At 59.3% G+C, this 16,938-nt stretch overlaps 1 protein-coding gene across 1 annotated transcript; it reads left to right on the forward strand.

Annotated features, from left to right (window-relative positions):
• Positions 1–5,114: 5,114 nt before the first annotated feature.
• On the forward strand, positions 5,115–9,383 carry MYL3 (myosin light chain 3). The gene is made up of 6 exons (XM_016202753.2): positions 5,115–5,240; positions 7,039–7,066; positions 7,202–7,351; positions 8,069–8,242; positions 9,131–9,208; positions 9,316–9,383. The coding sequence occupies exons 1-6, from the start codon at positions 5,115–5,117 to the stop codon at positions 9,342–9,344; spliced, it is 585 nt and encodes a 194-aa protein (XP_016058239.2). The 3' UTR covers positions 9,345–9,383.
• The last annotated feature ends 7,555 nt before the right edge of the window (positions 9,384–16,938 follow it).

The raw sequence follows: 16,938 nt of genomic DNA on the forward strand, positions 1-16,938 counted from the left end.
ACATGGGCAGGGCCCCTGCCCACAGCCCGGGGCAGCTGGGTCTCTGGCCCCTGAGGCCAGCTCACTGTGCAGCCTCCTTCCTCCGCCCTCCACCAGCCTAGGTGGGGTTCCTGGTCATCTCGGCCGCAGCTGAGCCCCTGTAAGCCTTAATAGCAGTTCCCAGACCCCGATCCTAAAAGGGGACTCTTTTTTTTCTTCCAAGGACAATAAATATTTGCTCTTTGGGAAACAGCCGGTGGGAGGGTACAGGGTTTGGCCCATGGCAGGGAGTGTCCAGGGCAATTGAGGGAGGCCGCAGGCCATGCTGGGGGAGGCACTGGGCCCCCTCCGGAAGCCGGACTGGCAGGCAGAGCTCGAGCCAAAGCTGGGGCTCCTCCTCACCTCTTTCCTCTGACCCCAGCCCCAGGCCTTTGTTTTCTCCATGCCTTTGCCCATCCCTCCCATCCCAGACCCTTCAACCCCAGACATCACCCCGAGATCCCTTTTCCACTCCCCCTCATCCTGCCAGCTCCCCTACCCCTTTTCTGTGCACTCAAGATGCCTGGCCCCAACTTGCAGTCTGACTCTTTGAACTAAATAAGGGGTTCAGTATCCCCAGATGCATTTCCAATCTACCTCCTTAGACCAGCCACTAAGGGCAGGGCCGATGTCCCCTGACTGGTCCCTGAGAGAGCACACCCTTCACACTGGGCCCCTGAAGCCAAGGTTATGCCCTCCTTCCATAAGGGACCAAGCCTGGCCAACAGTGTCCCCCAGCCTGTTCCCCACAAGTCACCGTCCCTGGAGGATCCTGCCTGTCCACCCCTCCCTTCAGCCCAATTGGGCTCCCAAATATAGCGGCCGTGGCCACAGCCGGCCGGGACACCACAGCCCCAAGCGTCAGTCCTGGGCTGGGATCAGAGGGGCAGGAGCTGATTATAGGTCCCTGGGCCAAACCCAGGGCTTGCCTGCCAGCCCATGGGGCCCTGCCACCCCCACCCCCAGAACCACAAGGTTGGAGCATCTGGTCCCCGTCAGCACAGTGGGCAGAGGGAGGGGCCTGAGGGTTGTGTTTGGCTTGCAGAGGACAGAGTTGCCTGTGTGTGGCGTGGGGGTGGCAGGGACGGGCTGGGACTCAGGGCAGTAACTGTCCTCGAGCACAGCTTCACCTTGCCCCACTGGTAGCCATTGTACAGATGAGGAAGCTGAGGCCAGGAGGAGCCAGGACCAGCCTGGGTCAGAAGACCATAAGGAGTCTCCTGCCTCTGCCTTGGCCACTCCTTCCCATCTTTCAAGTCCTGGGCTGTGCCTCCGGGAAGCAGGCCACATCCTGTTGGTGGCAGAGCAGCCCTGCTGGGAAGTCCTCCCCGGAGTCAGACTTTCACACAAGGCTCTGGGGGTGTGGGATGGTGCAGAAACTCCTCTCCTCCCAGCCCTCGTGGCTGCCTCGTGCCACCTCTAGCCAGAGCTGGGCCATCGGTGCCCCCGTCTGTGCAGTTGGGCAGGACTAGGGGCCCCGAGTGGGGCCTGTATCTAGAGCACCCAGCATTTGCTCTTTGGGTTCACTTCTATGTGGATACACACGTGTGCCCTGGTGGGTGAGCTGCAGCTCCTGGGCCTGCCCATGCCGGGCCCGGGTCCCCAGGACCTGCTGCACAGCAACATTTGACCTACTTCTAAGGCTCTGGGTCTGGCCCAGGCCGCGTTCTTGACTCCTCCGGGAAGTGTGGGCCTGCATCCCAACCCAAGGCTGCGGGCCAGGAGGGGCGGGCCGGGCCAGGGCGGCCTGCAGAGCCTGCGGCCAGGGGGACAGGGGCACGTGGGGAGCCAGACCCTCCTTCCCTGCCGCTGGCTCTCAGGCCCAAGGGACAGCCAGACCTCATCAGTCCCTCCCTTCCCTCACCCCCTCCACGTGGCCACCATATTCTGAGCTCCCCAGATTGGAATCAGCTCTGACGGGATGAGGGACATTCCTTATGCCCCTCTGAACATTGCAGGAAGGTCTGCCAAACACTCACCCCTGCTGTTTGCCAGCACTTCAGCCCTCCACCCTGCCCCGCCCTTGTCTGCTGAGCAGTGGGCAGTGGGAACTGGGAAAACCAGCAGCCCCTGTCCTAGGTCCTGGGCCTGGGGTCTGAAGCCTGGATTTAAGGTCTGGGTTTGGAATCCTGGGATTGGGAGTCTGGGTCCCCAGAGTGGGTTCTGGTCCTGAGCTCTGGGTTCGAGGTTCTAATTTGGGGTTCATACTCTGAGACCTGAGTCTGGGGTCTGGGCTTGGGGTTCTAGGTTCCAGGTCTGGAGTTTGAGGTCTGAACAGGGACCCTGGGCTCTGGGTTTGGGTTCAGGATCCAAAGGCAGGTTCCTATCCCTTCTACGCCCCCTGCTGGCTGGTCATCATGACTGTCTCACTGTCTACACCAAGGGGCAGCCCCCTACCTCTTCAGGCTGAGGGGACCGGCAGCCAGAGGGTGGGAGTGGCGTGAAGAGCTGGCCTGAGTTGAGGGAGTGGCAGGTGGGTTTAAGGGCAGTTACTGGCTGTGTTGCTGTTGTCCCAGGGCACCCCCTGCTCTCACCAGAACCCTCACCAGTCAGCAAATCCTCTTTCTCCCCAATCTCCCTTCTCCTCACCCCCTGCTGAGGGCTGGGTGTTAGTTCAGATTGAGGGCAGTCCTGTGAGTGAGCCCTGGGGCACTGTTGCCCCCAGGAGCCAGAGCTCAGACAAAGGCCCAGGCCCAGCCCCAGCCTCCGTCTGAGCCCTGGGTGGTGGGAGGGCGGAAGATGGCTTTGTGCACAGCGGGACCACGTCTGCCTTGTGCACAAGGGAAAGGCACCAGGACACCCCTCTCCACAGTCCCCCACAGGCAGAGGACGGTGGCGCTGCGTGGCTCTGGCTGGGTGCTGAGCCTTCCCACCCATATCACAGAACTGTGGCCCCAGAAGCCCCTGTCACCCACCCATTGCCGTTTAAGCCGATATTGGGTTGTTTCCAAGGGAGAGTAGTTGTGTGTGAACAAAGTGAGGTGGGGAATCTGGGTGGCCCTGTGTACGTCCTTTGCGCTGGGCCTCAGTTTCCCCATAGTGAATGAAAGGGGGCTGGGCAGGGTCTTGTTGGCTGTGTCTGCAGGTGGCTGGGGCCCTGGTGGGATATCCAGTGTCAGTCGTCTGGAGGGTCAGCGGGTCTGGGCAACAGGGCGTGCTGCCCAGAGGCCTCTCTCTGTGTGTCCCCTCTGGCTGTCATCTCCTCTTGTGGTATTTCTGGCTCGTCTCTGTGGACCCTCTCCCACCCCTTTCTTTCTCAACACTCTTGCCAAACATCTGGCAGAAAAGTGAAAAACTCGCCTCCCCCCAGCACCGGATGTTGTCAGTTTTTCAGATGTGGGGTGTTCTGCCCTCCAGATGAAGGAGAAATGTCTCATGTCCCAGCTAGCAGGGGGTCCAGTCCCAGCACTGACTGCTGTCCCCCTCACCAAGAGGCTGAGTGACAGGTGAGAGAGACCGGGGCCCAGCAGGTGGCAGTGGGGCGCCCTGGTAGAGGCCAGGTGGATCCTCCCCTCTGGCTCCAGCCCCAGCTCCACACCAGGGACATTTCCAGGGGCCTGGGGGTGGGGGGCACTGCCTCTGAAGTTTCTATCAAAGGCTCCAGGCACTTAAAAATCACAAGGAACACCTCCTTCCCACTTCCCGGCACAGATGCTGGGCAAGGAATGGAGCCCAATGTGTTTGCAAGCTGTCCCCACTCTCAGCGTTCTGTGCCTGGGAGGGCTTCAGGCCACCCCAGCCTTCCCTGCCTCCCCCACCTCCCCAAATGGTGGCCCAGCCAGTCTTCCCTCCGTCACTGCTGTCTGCCGAGGGCTGGGCACTGTAGGGTGGACGCTGGGGGCTGGAAGTAGGGGTGAGCATCCTGAGCTGGGCGGCAGGGGGCAAACTTCACCCACCCCCTGGGGTCCCTCAGAGAGGCAGATGGTCCCAAGGCCCCCACCAAAAAGGTTGGCAGAGGGAACATGGGGCACTGGGAGCAGCATCCAAGAGAGCTTCTTGGAAGAGGGGGCAGTGGGGCCAAGCCTTGAGTGTACCTAGCAGAGGAGAGGCAAGGGCACTTCAGGCAGAGGGTACAGCGTGTGCAAAGGTCTGGTGGGGAGCAGACCCGCCATGTGTGGGGACGTGGGGGGTGGCTATGGAAGAGAGGCAAGAAGGATTAGGGTGAAACCGAGAAACGGGCCTCAGGGCCGGGCAGGTGCTGATGAAGGCTGCAGGGGCTGCTTAGCTGGTGAACTGGGCTGGGCCACTGCCCTCGAGGGATGTTCCTGGAGGCCCTCAGACTCAGGGCTGGGGCTGCAGCTGCCTGGGAGCCGTGACACACACACCAACACATAAACACCCAGACACAAACACCCAGAGCAACACAGAGACAGCACGGCCTCCCCACACAGAGGCAGATGCGGCACACACAGACCCCTCCCCTGAGGACACCCAGAGAACACACACAGATCCACACCCCCACCACAGATACCCAGAGCCCGCCCCGTACACGCACCCAGACGCACACAGAGAACACACGCACCCACACACAGAGACAGCACACAGGCACAGACACACCCAGACAGCCCCTCCCCTTCTGTGCAGGCACAGACACAGGCACCTGGGAATTTGGTGCACAGATGGGAAGTTTAACTCGAAAAGTGTCTTAGGCGATCCGAGACCTTTTGCCCCTAACACAACACACAACACGCAACACACAACACACACTCGGTGCAGCCTTCTGCACCTGCTGCGTGTATTGACCTGCTGGGGGCAGCGGGCCCTGCGCGTGTGCGTTGGACGCTGTGCTCGTGTGTTGAGCGGCTGCCTCTGTCCGCCCCTCCCCCTCTCCCTCCTCAACAGGTGATTGGGAGGAATGGACAGCCCTCCCTCCCCCCCACCGGTCCCTGAGCCTGAACAATGCCCTCCCCAGGCCCCAAAATAGCCCCTGAGCCTGGCCAATGCCCTTTTATGGCCCTGTCCCTATTGTGCACTGCAGGGGTGGGGCTGGGGGCATGAGGTGCCCAGGCAGGATAAAGGCCAGGGGCCCGAGGCTCCCCTGCCCTGCCCTGCCCTCTGCTTCCTCTCTCCAGGTCCCTCTCTGTGCTTACAGCCCCATGGCCCCCAAAAAGCCAGAGCCCAAGAAGGAAGAGGCCAAGGCAGCCCCCAAGGCGGCTCCAGCTCCCGCTGCCCCTGGGCCTGAGCCCCCCAAGGAGAGCGAATTTGATGCCTCCAAGATCAAGGTGGGTGTGGGAGCTGGGTTTCGGCGGGCTGGAAGGGCAGGGCAGGTAAGTGGACCCCAGAGTGGACCCACCCAGAGACAGACCAGGTTCCAGAAAGCAGGCAGTGAGCTGATGCTGGAAGCTTCTGTGCAGAGGTCACTCCTGCAGCGGGAGGGATGGCGGGCAGCCATCAGCAGGACCCCCTCAGTGCTGCTGAAGGGAATGTCTTTTTGGTGGTTTTGGAACCTGACGGTTCCTTGCCCTTCTCCCTGGACCCCACTCACATCCTTGGGGGATCCTGGAGCCGCCTGACCCCAACTTTACAGCCAGGCAGGGATCTTCCTTGTCCAGCTATGGGGTCTCAAGTCCATGCCAAGTCCCCTAAGGAAGACAGGGTGTGGAACCAGGGGACGCGAGGCCCCTGCCCAGGCTGGGCCATGCTCACCCCTGCCAAGGTGCCTGAGCCCCAGAGCTGGGAGGGCCTCAGCTTTGAGGTGGGGAAATTAAGGCACAGGCTGGGTAGGCCATGCAGGAAGCTGGTCTCAAGCTGTGACCCATGGTCCCAGGAGCCCTTCTCTAGCTAGGAGTCTTTCTCAGAGTCTAAACTTGGAGGAGCAGCCGTGACTCCCACCTGTGGCATCTGCATAGCGTCACGCACCCAGCATCCTGCCTGTTCCCTGTTCTTGGCTGGCTCCCAGCCACTGAGCCAGGCTGCTGGCTGAGGCGGAGCCCTCCCAGCCCCTCTGCACAGATTCAACTCCTGTTTGAGGGCACCTCCTGGAGGTGCCTATCATGTCCCTCGAGACACGGGTTCGAATCCCTTCCCTGCTCCGAGGCTTAGCTTTTTCAGCTCTGGACCGGGCAGCAGCCCTTCTCGAAGGCTGTCAGGAACCTTTCACAGCTAGTGCACCCTGGAGTTGGCTGCCTGACCTCCAACCACCCCTTAAGCCTCAGCCTTGTGTCCCACAGGCCCCCTGGTGAGGGTCCGGCCACTCTGGATCCATGGTGCCATTGTCCAGTATCACCAGATCTGAGGTTGGCACACACACCTCTCCAAGAGTGGGGAACAGTGAGACCCCCTCATGTGCCCTCACCCCTCCCCCTCAGGCCGGCTGGTGAAGTGGGGGAGGTTTTGCCAGGAGCCCAGGAACTTCAGGTCAGCAGGCTTCTTGGTGGGGAGAGAGCCATGGGGCCACGGGGTCTCCATGCAGGGTGGCAGAGGAAGGGTGTCCCTCTCACTGGTGTGCACTATGGAGATTGGTGGGGTCCCCCGAGGGAGCAGCAGTGGGAGAGGTGCCAGTTATGTTCCCCTCCCCCAAGCTCCATCCTGCGACCTTGACCTTGGGGCCAGTGACTGCAGTGATAAAAATAGAACTGGTATGGGTGAGGAGGGGGAGACCAGGAGGAGACCAGGTCACAGGAGGCCTTCTGACCTCAGGTCGCCTCAGCAGCACCGCCCTGGCTCCTGCTGGTGGGGGCTGCCCTCCCCTCATGGATGGGAGTGTGCAAGACCCAGGGGTAGGCAGGGCCATGTGAGTGACAGTGCCCAGCCCCGAGGGCTCTGTGAGGAGCAGAACCATGCACACACATGTGTGTGAATGCACATGAATGCATGCATGTACATCACACACACACACACACACACCCTGTTGAGATCAGCCCCCATCTCACTCATGTGGCCAGTCGTGCCCACTAGGAAGGAGGGTGTCAAGGTGGACGGCAGCAGGTCCTGGGCAATGGAAGCTGGAATGCTGGAATGGCGACAGGTTGGGACAGTTGAGGGGTTGAGGCACTCAGCATCTTTGGGGTCTCCTTTCAGATTGAGTTCACCCCGGAGCAGATTGAAGGTGAGTGAGGGTCTTGACCTTGGGGGCTGCCGGGTTTGGCCTGGGGTCCCCAGTCTGAGCGTCCTATCAGGGGGTGTGGGTGGGTGGGGTGGGCTCCCTCTGGGAGTGTCCACAGCTCATGGCCTTTCCCGGCAGAGTTCAAGGAAGCCTTCATGCTATTCGACCGCACCCCCAAGTGTGAGATGAAGATCACATACGGACAGTGCGGGGACGTCCTTCGGGCGCTGGGCCAGAACCCCACCCAGGCCGAGGTGCTCCGAGTCCTGGGGAAGCCAAAGCAGGAAGGTCAGACACCCAGCCTGAGATCCCCCCATTAGTGCCAGTTCCCCGGGAGACCACCAGGGTGGGCTGCCGTCTGCGGTGGGACAACACGGGAACCTCTCTGCTGTGCACTGTCCCCCCATTGTCTGGATGAGCACACTGAGGCTGGTCTCAGGGGGTGGTGACAAGGTGACTAGCAGTGCTGGTTTGCTGTCCCCTCTGGCCCCATGCTGATGCACCAGACCTCCCGGTCACGGGGGACTGATGACAGTGCAGACTAGCTTCAGTGGCTGGTGTGAGGGCCGACCAGGGGCTCTCCCTGCCCCTCCTTGCCCCCTTGGTATCTCTCTCTGTGGGTCAGGGCCAGTTTCCCTTGCCACACTGGCCAGAGAGGGTTGACTGCTTTGCCCCAGGAGGAGTGGTTGAAAAGTCCCAGGGAAGGCCTCTAGTGGCAAGAGGGTGGGGTCTGTAAGAAGATGACTCTAGCAAGGAGTATGTCCCGAAGGAGAAGAGGTGCTAGACGGAGTCCGTGGGGTGCCACCACAGCGCACTCTCCTTGAGAACAGCGAAGGCTGCGTAAAGGACGGTGTCTGGGCCCATGTGAAGCGCCTGGTGATGGCGCGGTGCTTTGTGAATGGCAGACAGGTTTAGAGGGCTTGGGTGCAGAGTGTGGGGGCCATCGCTCCTCACAGGAGGGCCCAGGGGAAGGGTCTGCTGGGACTTGGGGCCATCTCTCCACAGAGCTCAACACTAAGATGATGGATTTTGAGACGTTCCTGCCCATGCTCCAACATATTGCCAAGAACAAGGACACGGGCACCTATGAGGACTTTGTCGAGGGCCTGCGCGTCTTCGACAAGGAGGGCAATGGCACGGTCATGGGCGCCGAGCTCCGTCATGTGCTGGCCACGCTGGGTGAGGGCAGCCTCCCTCCACCCCACTCCTCCTTGGGGGGTGGGGCCATCCTAGGAGAAACCACTTTGTCGCCCTCCCCCAGGCCTGTGTCTCAACGGAAATGGAGAGTGACACAGTCACAGCCCCTGTGTGGCACGTAACAGAAGTGTGGGGGATTTAGATTTAGGTGGGGAATAAAGAAAGTGTGTTGGTGCAGCTCCCAGAACCGAAGGGAGATGGGAACAGCCCTGGGCTCGGGGTGGGGCAAAGCGGAGTATCCAGGAGGATCAACTCCGTCCTGAGGCTCATCGCCTCAAGGTCAAGATCCTGAGCCACGTCATCTGAGTGGCCAAGTAGGTCACGTGCCTGCCTTGACCCCCAATGTCAGGTGCCTGGCTGTCCCCTTCTAAAAGAGACTTTTTCCTTCAGTAAATGTTTATTGAGCACCTATTGTGTGCTCAGACCTGTGCTGGTCTCTAGGGTTCTGTGTGTGTGTGTGTGTGTGTGTGTGTGTGTGGCTGGGCAGGGGGAGAACCTGCAGTTGAAATTCCAGTGGGGGGACCAGCCCAGCACACACAAAAGCACAGACAGGAAAGTGCATGACTTGCCCTTTTGAGGACAGAGGAAGGGATGCACTGGTGACTTGAGGACCAAGATGGCACCGTTATGGACAGAGCTCAGGCTCGAAGGGGCACTAGGCCTGCGCCCCAGGCCCTGCCCTTTTTGACTTGTCACTGATTCTCCTGGTCTCAGAAATGAGGGTTATGGCGAAGGCCTTGTGAGCCATGACGGCCGTGCCAACACAAGGTGTGAGGATACTGGGGAGACAAAGCCACAGTGCAGAGGGGCCTGGTGTGCCCCACCCTTAGCATCTCTGGCCGGTGCTCACTCGGCCTCCCGCCCCGCCAGGTGAGAGGCTGACGGAAGACGAGGTGGAGAAATTGATGGCTGGGCAAGAGGACTCCAACGGCTGCATCAACTACGAAGGTGGGCTCAGAGGGCAGGAGGTCCTCTCGGGGGGCTGGGGACCCTAGGCTCTCACTCTCGGCTGCCGGAGGCCGAACCCCTGCAACTCACCCTCCTCTCCTTTCCAGCATTTGTGAAGCACATCATGGCCAGCTGAACCTCTCACCCCAGGCGAGACCCCACCCCCTTCCAGACCTGCTGCCACTTCTGCCACCTCTGCTGGCCTCAGCCTGCCGTCCCCCTCGTGCCTCTGTCATCCGAATCCCTGCTCCCACCTCCCCGTCTTCACCAACTCCTGCTGCCTCACCTGACTCCCTTCACCGTAACCTGTGACCCCTTTGCTCTCAGGGAGCCCGGGGGAGGCCACGCTGGGGACTGCTGGTGATGTTGACACCAGTGGCCTGGAGTTGTGGGAAGGAGGGGAGCGCAGGGAGACTCCTGCACCAGCTCTCTCTGCGCGGCCCGGCAGACCTCTCTGCATGGCTGTCATCTCCTGCCCCAGGCTGCATGTACCTGTGACTGCATCTCTGTCCCTGCCCCCTGGGCCCATGAATAGATGCCTCCCTCCCTCCCTCCCTCCCTCCCTCCCTCCCTCCCTCCCTCCCTCCCTCCCTCCCTCCTTCCGTTCATTCTTCCCTCTCTGTGGCCCTTTGGTTGGCTTCTGTAAATGTGGCCAATGAGCCCTGGACAAAACAAAGAGAGTCCTTTTGAAACGCTGCTCACCTGATCGAAACCGCCCCATCGAACCTCATCCAATCAAAACTGTCCCATCTGGTGTGCCCACCCTGTGAGCCCGCCCACCGGGACACTGGGGTAGGAGCAGGGCTGGACTGGAAGAGGCCTGGGTGCCCACTCCCTGCTCTGCCCTCTCCTTTCCCCTTCTGGAGACAGCAACCCTGCTGTGGCCCTTGATATAGAGCACTGTCTGTGAGATGGTGCAGCTGCTATGGAAAATGGCATGGAGGCTCCTCACAAAACTAAAAAAGTAATTACTATATGACCCAGCAATTCCACTTCTAAGCACATACCCAAGAGAATTGAAAGCAGGGACTGGAAGAGATATTCACACACCCACGTCCAGTGCAGCATTATTCACAGTAGCCAAAAGGTAGAAACAATCCAGATGCCCGTCAACAGATGAATGGGTGAACAAAATATGGTGTATCCATATAATGGGGTCGCTTTCAGCCTTAAAGAGGAAGGAAATTCGGACTCAGGCTACACCACAGATGAGCTTCGAGGGTATTATGCTAATGAAATGCCAGTCATGGAAGGACCAATATTCTGTAAGATTCCACTTAAATGAGGGACCTGGAGTTGTTAAATTCATAGAGACAGAAAGTAGACTGGTGGTTGCCAGGGGCTGGGGAGTTCTGTAAAAGAAACAACAACAACAACAAAACATGAGAGGGGACACTGAGTGTCTAGGGCTGGGCTTCCCAGAAGCAGAGCTGAGATGAAGACCTGAATGCCAGCAGTGTCCCGGGGAGGTGACCCTGGGGAGTGTGGCAGAGCAGCTGGGAAGGGCAGGCAGTCCAATGGGTGAGTAGGAGCGATGGCCCTGCGGGCAGTGGGGGCTCAGCCTTACGGGGCCTCTAGGAGATGCTGGAGTTTTCCCACCAGGGCATGAGACCAGACCACTTATCCAGCAGCTCACACCCGCATCTTCCTGCCTGCTGTGGCTGCGTATTTCCTTGTGTTTGTGCGTGTTTGTGTGTCTGTCCACAGTGTGAGTGTGAGTGCCCATGTGTGAACACTTGTGTATGTGTGTGCCCGTTTGTCTGTGCATACGCACAAGTGTGTTATCTCCGTGTGTGTGTGCCTGTCTGTGCATGTGTCTGAGTGTGTACGTGCTGGGGACTCTGCCGAGTCAGCGCTGGTGCTGAGCGGGCGGCACTGCCAGCCAGGCTGTGGCCTCCCCACAGTTGCATAAACACTGGTCCCAGCTCCCCCCTCAAGCAGGGTGGTCCGGCCTGTGGCCCAGCGGCTGGTGGGAAGCGATGGGAGGGGTCAAGGGGTTTGCCCTCCTGTTAGCCTGGTCCCCTCCATACCCAAATTGCCAGGTCATGTGTCCTGTGAGGTTGGGGTTGGTCTGGGGTCTTACTTCCCCCATCTGGCCTGAGGCCTGATCCCTGAGGTCTCTGTAAGGTGGCAGGAATAGTCACCTCTCCAGTCCTGGGCCAGCCTGTGCCAGAGGGTCAGTGGGGCAACCAGGGGACTGGGAACCAGGGACAGAGTTCAGCTTCAGGACCCCAGAACCAGCTGTCCCTCCTCTGCTCTGATGTCCCTGAAGTGGCGCCCATGGCTCTTAGCAGCTTGCCACACCTGCATCTTCTCTCCAGGCACTATCCACAGTGATGCTGCATCACCCCTGGGACGTGGGTCTGAGAGCACTGAGTGGGGGGTCAAGAAGGCCAGAAATTCAGGCTGAGGTAGGATGAAGTCAGGCAGGGTCTTGAAGAAATCAAGTATTGGGGGGAAATCTTATCAGATCACCAGAAGGAAAGAAATCAGACTGTGGGTATGAGAAATTGGACTCGAGGGCTCAAAGCACTCAGCTGCAGAGGGGTGGGCAGAAAGCTGATGAAGATCTTAAGAGAAATCAGGGGCTGGAGTAAAAAGGTCCAAGCAATGGAGTGTATGAAGTTAGAGGGGTGTGGAGATGAGGTGGGAGGGGTCGAGGGGCAAAAGAAATTGGGCTGCAGTGTGACAGGCAGCCCATGTTTTGCATAAGTGGGTGCTGGGGGGGGGGTGCCAGGGTGGAGTGCTCTGCTGTTGGTCCTCAGGCCTTGGGCGGTGGGGAGGGTTAAGGGGAGGGGGCAAGGATGAGCCTGCCTGGGTACAGGGCCAGTGACACCCAGGGCGTGCTCACCCAGTCACTTCAGAGAACAGCAGGAAAACCCCAGACCTTGCCCCCAGTGCCCCAGCACAGAAGTGGCTCCCTGGGGTTCTCCCAAGTCCCTTCCAGCAAGCCCCAGGCCTGCCCTCGCCCCAGTTTGGGGGTTATTTGTTCCCGCCCTCCCAAAGCCACACAATCCTGGTTTGCCCAGATGCTGACAGAGCACAGTTGGAATGTGGAGTGTGAGTGAGTGTGCATACACGAGGCTCCTCGGGCAGCCGCCCAAGGCCCCTCCGGTCTCAGCAGCCGGGGCCCCTTGGACAGGGAAGGGCCTAGAAAGTCAGGGCTGGGAAGGGCCCCTGCCTGGCCCTTCCTCCCTAGCCTGGCTGAAGATGCCTGAGGTTCCACGGTTTTCTTCCAATCTTTGTTCCCTTCTCCAGCCTGTGGGTCCAGGTACCTCACATATCCACTGAGGCCTTGGTGAGAATGGCTGCATCAAAGGGCTTTCTGGAGGGTTGGGGGGATGGGGCCAGGCAGCTGGAAGACTGTGGAACTCCAGAGATGGGGAGACAGTGCCCGCTGAGAAGTCTCGGGTCTTGGGCAATTTTCTGATTTTTATACTTTGGTCCAGCTGAACATGATCACCCCTCCCCCCCCACAATTCTTGCGCCCTTGAGTTTAAGGCATCTGTTTCCCTCCCCTCAGCGCCTCTTCCATCTCACTCCCTTCCTGGTGTCTTCCCCTCCCCTCCATGGTGCTTAGAAGCCATTTAAAAGTGCTCTAAAATAACATTCCCAGCTCCCAGCTAACTGGCATATGTAGTGAGAACCCTCTTCCAAGGGGTGTGTAAGCAGAAGCAAACCAATTCATCAGGAAGGCTGCAGAAGGGGTTCTTGCTCTGGTAGACAGGAAGCACTTGGGGATCCCCAAGGCGCAGGGCCCAACCCGTGAGTTTTCACGAGAGAAAAGTAAGGCCCACTGTGCGTTTTCCCTGAAGCTCACATTATGCATGTTCAAGGCCTGTCTTTCTCCTGAGATCACATCCTGCCTACTTTTTTTTTTGGTCCTGAGAATATCCTTTGTTTACAAAACAACAGTGGTGAGGGTAGCTGGTGACTGCTGTTTTCCATGTCGTTATTTGGCAAAATAAGACCTTACAAGTCAATTTTTAAGTTTGTTGCAATCAGTATCTTCCCAAAGCCTTGGATAGGGACCCTTGGATGGGGTAGATCCTTTCCAGGCCCAAGATTCATTTGAATCAACCAGTTCATCCATCCATCCATCCATCCATCCATCCATCCATCCATCCATCCATCCATCCATCCATCCATCCATCCATCCCTGTTGTCCACCTGTCTGTACATCCACCCATCCAACCATCATGTAACTATCAGGTGCCAGCTGTGCTCCGTCTGTGATGACTGACAGAGGATGGGATGGCATGGGGAGAGGAGAGTTGGCAGGGGCAGTGCAGATGAATGCTCGGGACAAGCAGTTACTGGCAAGGTGGAGGCCCTGACACCTGCAGGCTGCTTTCTACCCCCAACCCTCTAAGTAGGATCCTGGTCAGGCCCCATGTGACTCATCAGTCCACGTGATCACACCTCTGTGGTGCTCCTAGCGCTTCACCAGGTGCCAGGACATTGCAGTGACCCAGTGAAAAAAACGCCTCTGCCAGGTTCTGCTCCGGCCCTCTGTCCTTGTGCCTTGGCCTGGCTTCCAGACCTGTCTAGCCAGCCCTGAGCGAGCGAGGAAGGACCCCAATCCCACTCATCTGCAGGGGGTACTGTACCTGCCAGCCCCAGACTGACCTCTAAGTTGGTCAGACACCTGGGCTGACCTCTTCTCCAGAGCAAGTCTGACCAGCTGCCACTTGCTTGCACACCCCCAGCAACAGGGAGTTCGCCCTCTGTCGAGGCAGCTCTGCTGGACAGGGCAGCTCTCTGATGTCAGACAAAAACCTGCCCAGGGCCGCTCTAGTTCCCCAGACTCCGAAACTGGGTCTTAGACCTGCTTCTCCCTGGGCCTGGCCCCTCAGTGGTCCACTCGGCGGGCTCTAACCCTGCGGTTTTGTCTTTTTGATCATCACCCGAGGACACTCTCCATCGCTTTCAGAGAGAGTGGAAGGGGGAGAGAAACATGGATGGGAGAGAGACACAGCGATTGGTCGCCTCCCGCATGGGCCCTGACCTGGCCCGGGATCGAGCCTGCAGCCGAGGTACGTGCCCTTGACTGGAATGGAACCCGAGACCCTTCAGTCCGAGGCTCTAACCACTGAGCCAAGCCAGCCAGGGTGACCATCCTATTTCTTAGGGGGCCTTGCCCTCTGTACAACCACGGACACAGTTGGGGGCTCAGTTTGTTAGGCCCCTGAGCAGGGCAGGGCCCCTGAAAACTGTCCTAGCACCTGCTCCAGGAGAAGCGAGGCAAGGGCTCCCTCTGCATTGTAGAGGGGACTCCTGAGGTCCCCTGTGTGGAAGGTGGCCCTGAGGGGCGAGGGAGGCAGTGTTATAGGAGGGTGATGGGGGCATAGGTGGATCCAAGCTTGGGGGGAGCTAAGTTCAGGTGTAGCTGAGAGAGGAGGACCATGCAGGTGCCCCGGGGCTCTATCTCAGCCTCAGTTTCCCTCCTGTGCCAGGATGGAGGTGTAAGAGCCTCTGGTGTTCTGAGCCCTGGAGAGGCCCCTTCTGGACTCTGAGCTGCAACTGGGGGAGGGTGGTGGAGGCGACAGCTGCTTTGAAATGTGGAGAATAAAGCGAGGAATGTCTGAGCTCAGGGGAAAAATCACCCGCGGGCCTCCCACCCAGGCGGAGCACAATGAATTAAGTACCGGAGGCACGTTTCATGTGGGGTGGGGGAGGCTAGAGGGCCTCTAATGAGAAACAGCGTCCTGGGCAGGGCTGCGGGGGGCTGGGGCTTTGGGGCCACCTGACTCAGCCCCTGTGGGGCACCCTCACTCTCCAGAGGTTTCCTCTCCCCTTGCCTGTATGGGTGTGGGGCGGGGTGCTGTCCCACTCAGTGCTGACCTCTGACCCATGCTGGCCCCTAAAGGCCAGAGAGCGGAGAAAGTGTGGCTGCCTTGGAGGGGCAGCTCCTCATTCTCACCCTTCCTCCAGCATTTACTGAGCACCCACTGGGTGGGTGCCTCTGCTTGTAGGTCAATGGGGCCAATGCCACCCCTGCTGGACAGATCAAGCCTGCAGCCATGGCCATCAGCCTCTGACCAACCAGTAAGCCCCCTGGCTCCAGGCCACCCCCTGCCTCCAGTCTCTACTGCCCTCCCCTCCTTCTGCCAATCCCTCTGCCCCAGGTAGTATCACCTCCCTTCCAACCTTATGTTCCTGGCCCCAGCTCAGCCTTCCCCCCACCTCACTGGGGCTTGGACACCCGGGTCTAGCCCTGCCCTTCCAGTCCACCGGCCTGGGGGACCTGGCTTTTTTACGGGTCACCTCCTCCCCCCCTTGTCTCTCCCTCCCCAGTAAACTTAATGTTCCCCCAACAAGACCCCCAATCTCAGGTCTTCACTCAGGCTGTTCCCTCTCTCTTCTCTCCCCGGTGGACCCCCCATTCATTTACCCAAAAGACTGCTTCCCAGAGGGGACCAGGGAACAGTGGGTAAGCGAGTCAACGTGTCAGTAAAAAGGCCAAGTCTCAGCAAGGGTGCTGGAGAGGGGTGGAGGCAGGTGGGCTCCCCAGGGGCCTGCCTCCCAGCCTCTGCCAGCTGGAGGCAAGGCTCCCACTTTATTTTTAAGAGGTCTGGGCGGGGTCTTGGAGCTCCTGGAACTATTCTCCCCCACCGTCCTTTCTCTCCCCCACCCACTTTAATTAAAACCATTGTTTTTCAAGCACATGTTAATTAAAAAGCAAACATGTTTTGCTAAGTAATTTGGAGGCTCTGGTTATGTAAACCAGAGTCATTCCAGTTAAAAACTCCCTCCCCCAGCTTGCCCCAGTGTCTTGGGAGCTGAGGACTCCAGTGGCTATGGTAGATGCGCATCGCTTCAGAGTTAACATTCCCTGGGGAGGCCCAGCCAGGGCATGCTGTCCTCTCCGTCTCACAGGTGGCAATGCCTTGGGGACACGGAGGCCTAGATTCCTAGCAAGCCCAGCACTGTCAACCCTCTGCCAACACGTGCTTTGGGCCCTGAGAGTAAATGCTGGTCAGGAAGGGTGATAGACTCAGATGCCCCATCCTGCAGACGGGATCCTTGTCTCTGAGCCACCACCGAGCTGTGGGGTGAAGGAAGGAGGGCAGGGGCATGTCAGTTGGAGCCCAGCCAGAAAGGCAGGTGGGTTCTGGGTGGCCACCCTGAGGTCTCCAGCACAGCTGGAACTATGGCTACCCAAAACTGGGACGGTAGGCCCCTGAGGTGAGAGTCCAAAGTGAGGACTAACATGATGGGTAGGGGGAGCCCTGGGTGCTCAGACGCACCTGCTCCAGCCCCAGCTCCCCACTGTGTCTGGCGATGCACACAGTGCCATGTCCCAACTCTGGCTCCTGGTCCTGGGAGTCTTGGGGCCTCTGGGGCCCTTCATGCCCTGGGCAGCACCTGCAGGGCCCACTGCAGGGAGCCAGAGCCTTAAAGGTTTGGGGTCCAGTGATCTCCAGCCCCTCTTGCTCCCTGACCCTGGCAGGGTGGAGGCATCTCACCAAGAGACCTCTCCCAGCCTCACCACCACCTTGCAAACCACCTGTTGGCTCTTCGGGCTCGAGTCCCACTAATAGGCGCGCGTCCCTTCATATGTGTGTCAGTGTGTGTCTCCACGTGCGAGTCTGTATCCAGGTGTGTGTCTGTGTCTTCCTATGTGGTCTGTGTGTGTCACTGTTGGCCCTGACCCTGCTGTCAAGGGGTCTGTTCCCTTCTAAAAGAGGAGTGCCCGAGGTCCTGAGGAATGGGGGTGTGGGTGTGGG

Source organism: Miniopterus natalensis, chromosome 15, assembly GCF_054644295.1.
Source record: "Miniopterus natalensis isolate mMinNat1 chromosome 15, mMinNat1.hap1, whole genome shotgun sequence".
Taxonomy (NCBI): domain Eukaryota; kingdom Metazoa; phylum Chordata; class Mammalia; order Chiroptera; family Miniopteridae; genus Miniopterus; species Miniopterus natalensis.

Coding starts and splice junctions, on each gene's coding strand:
- MYL3 (XM_016202753.2), top strand. CDS start 5,115: ATGGCCCCCAAAAAGCCAGAGCCCAAGAAGGAAGAGGCCAAGGCAGCC. Junction 7,067..7,201: donor CACCCCGGAGCAGATTGAAG/GTGAGTGAGGGT, acceptor CTTTCCCGGCAG/AGTTCAAGGAAGCCTTCATG. Junction 9,209..9,315: donor CGGCTGCATCAACTACGAAG/GTGGGCTCAGAG, acceptor TCTCCTTTCCAG/CATTTGTGAAGCACATCATG.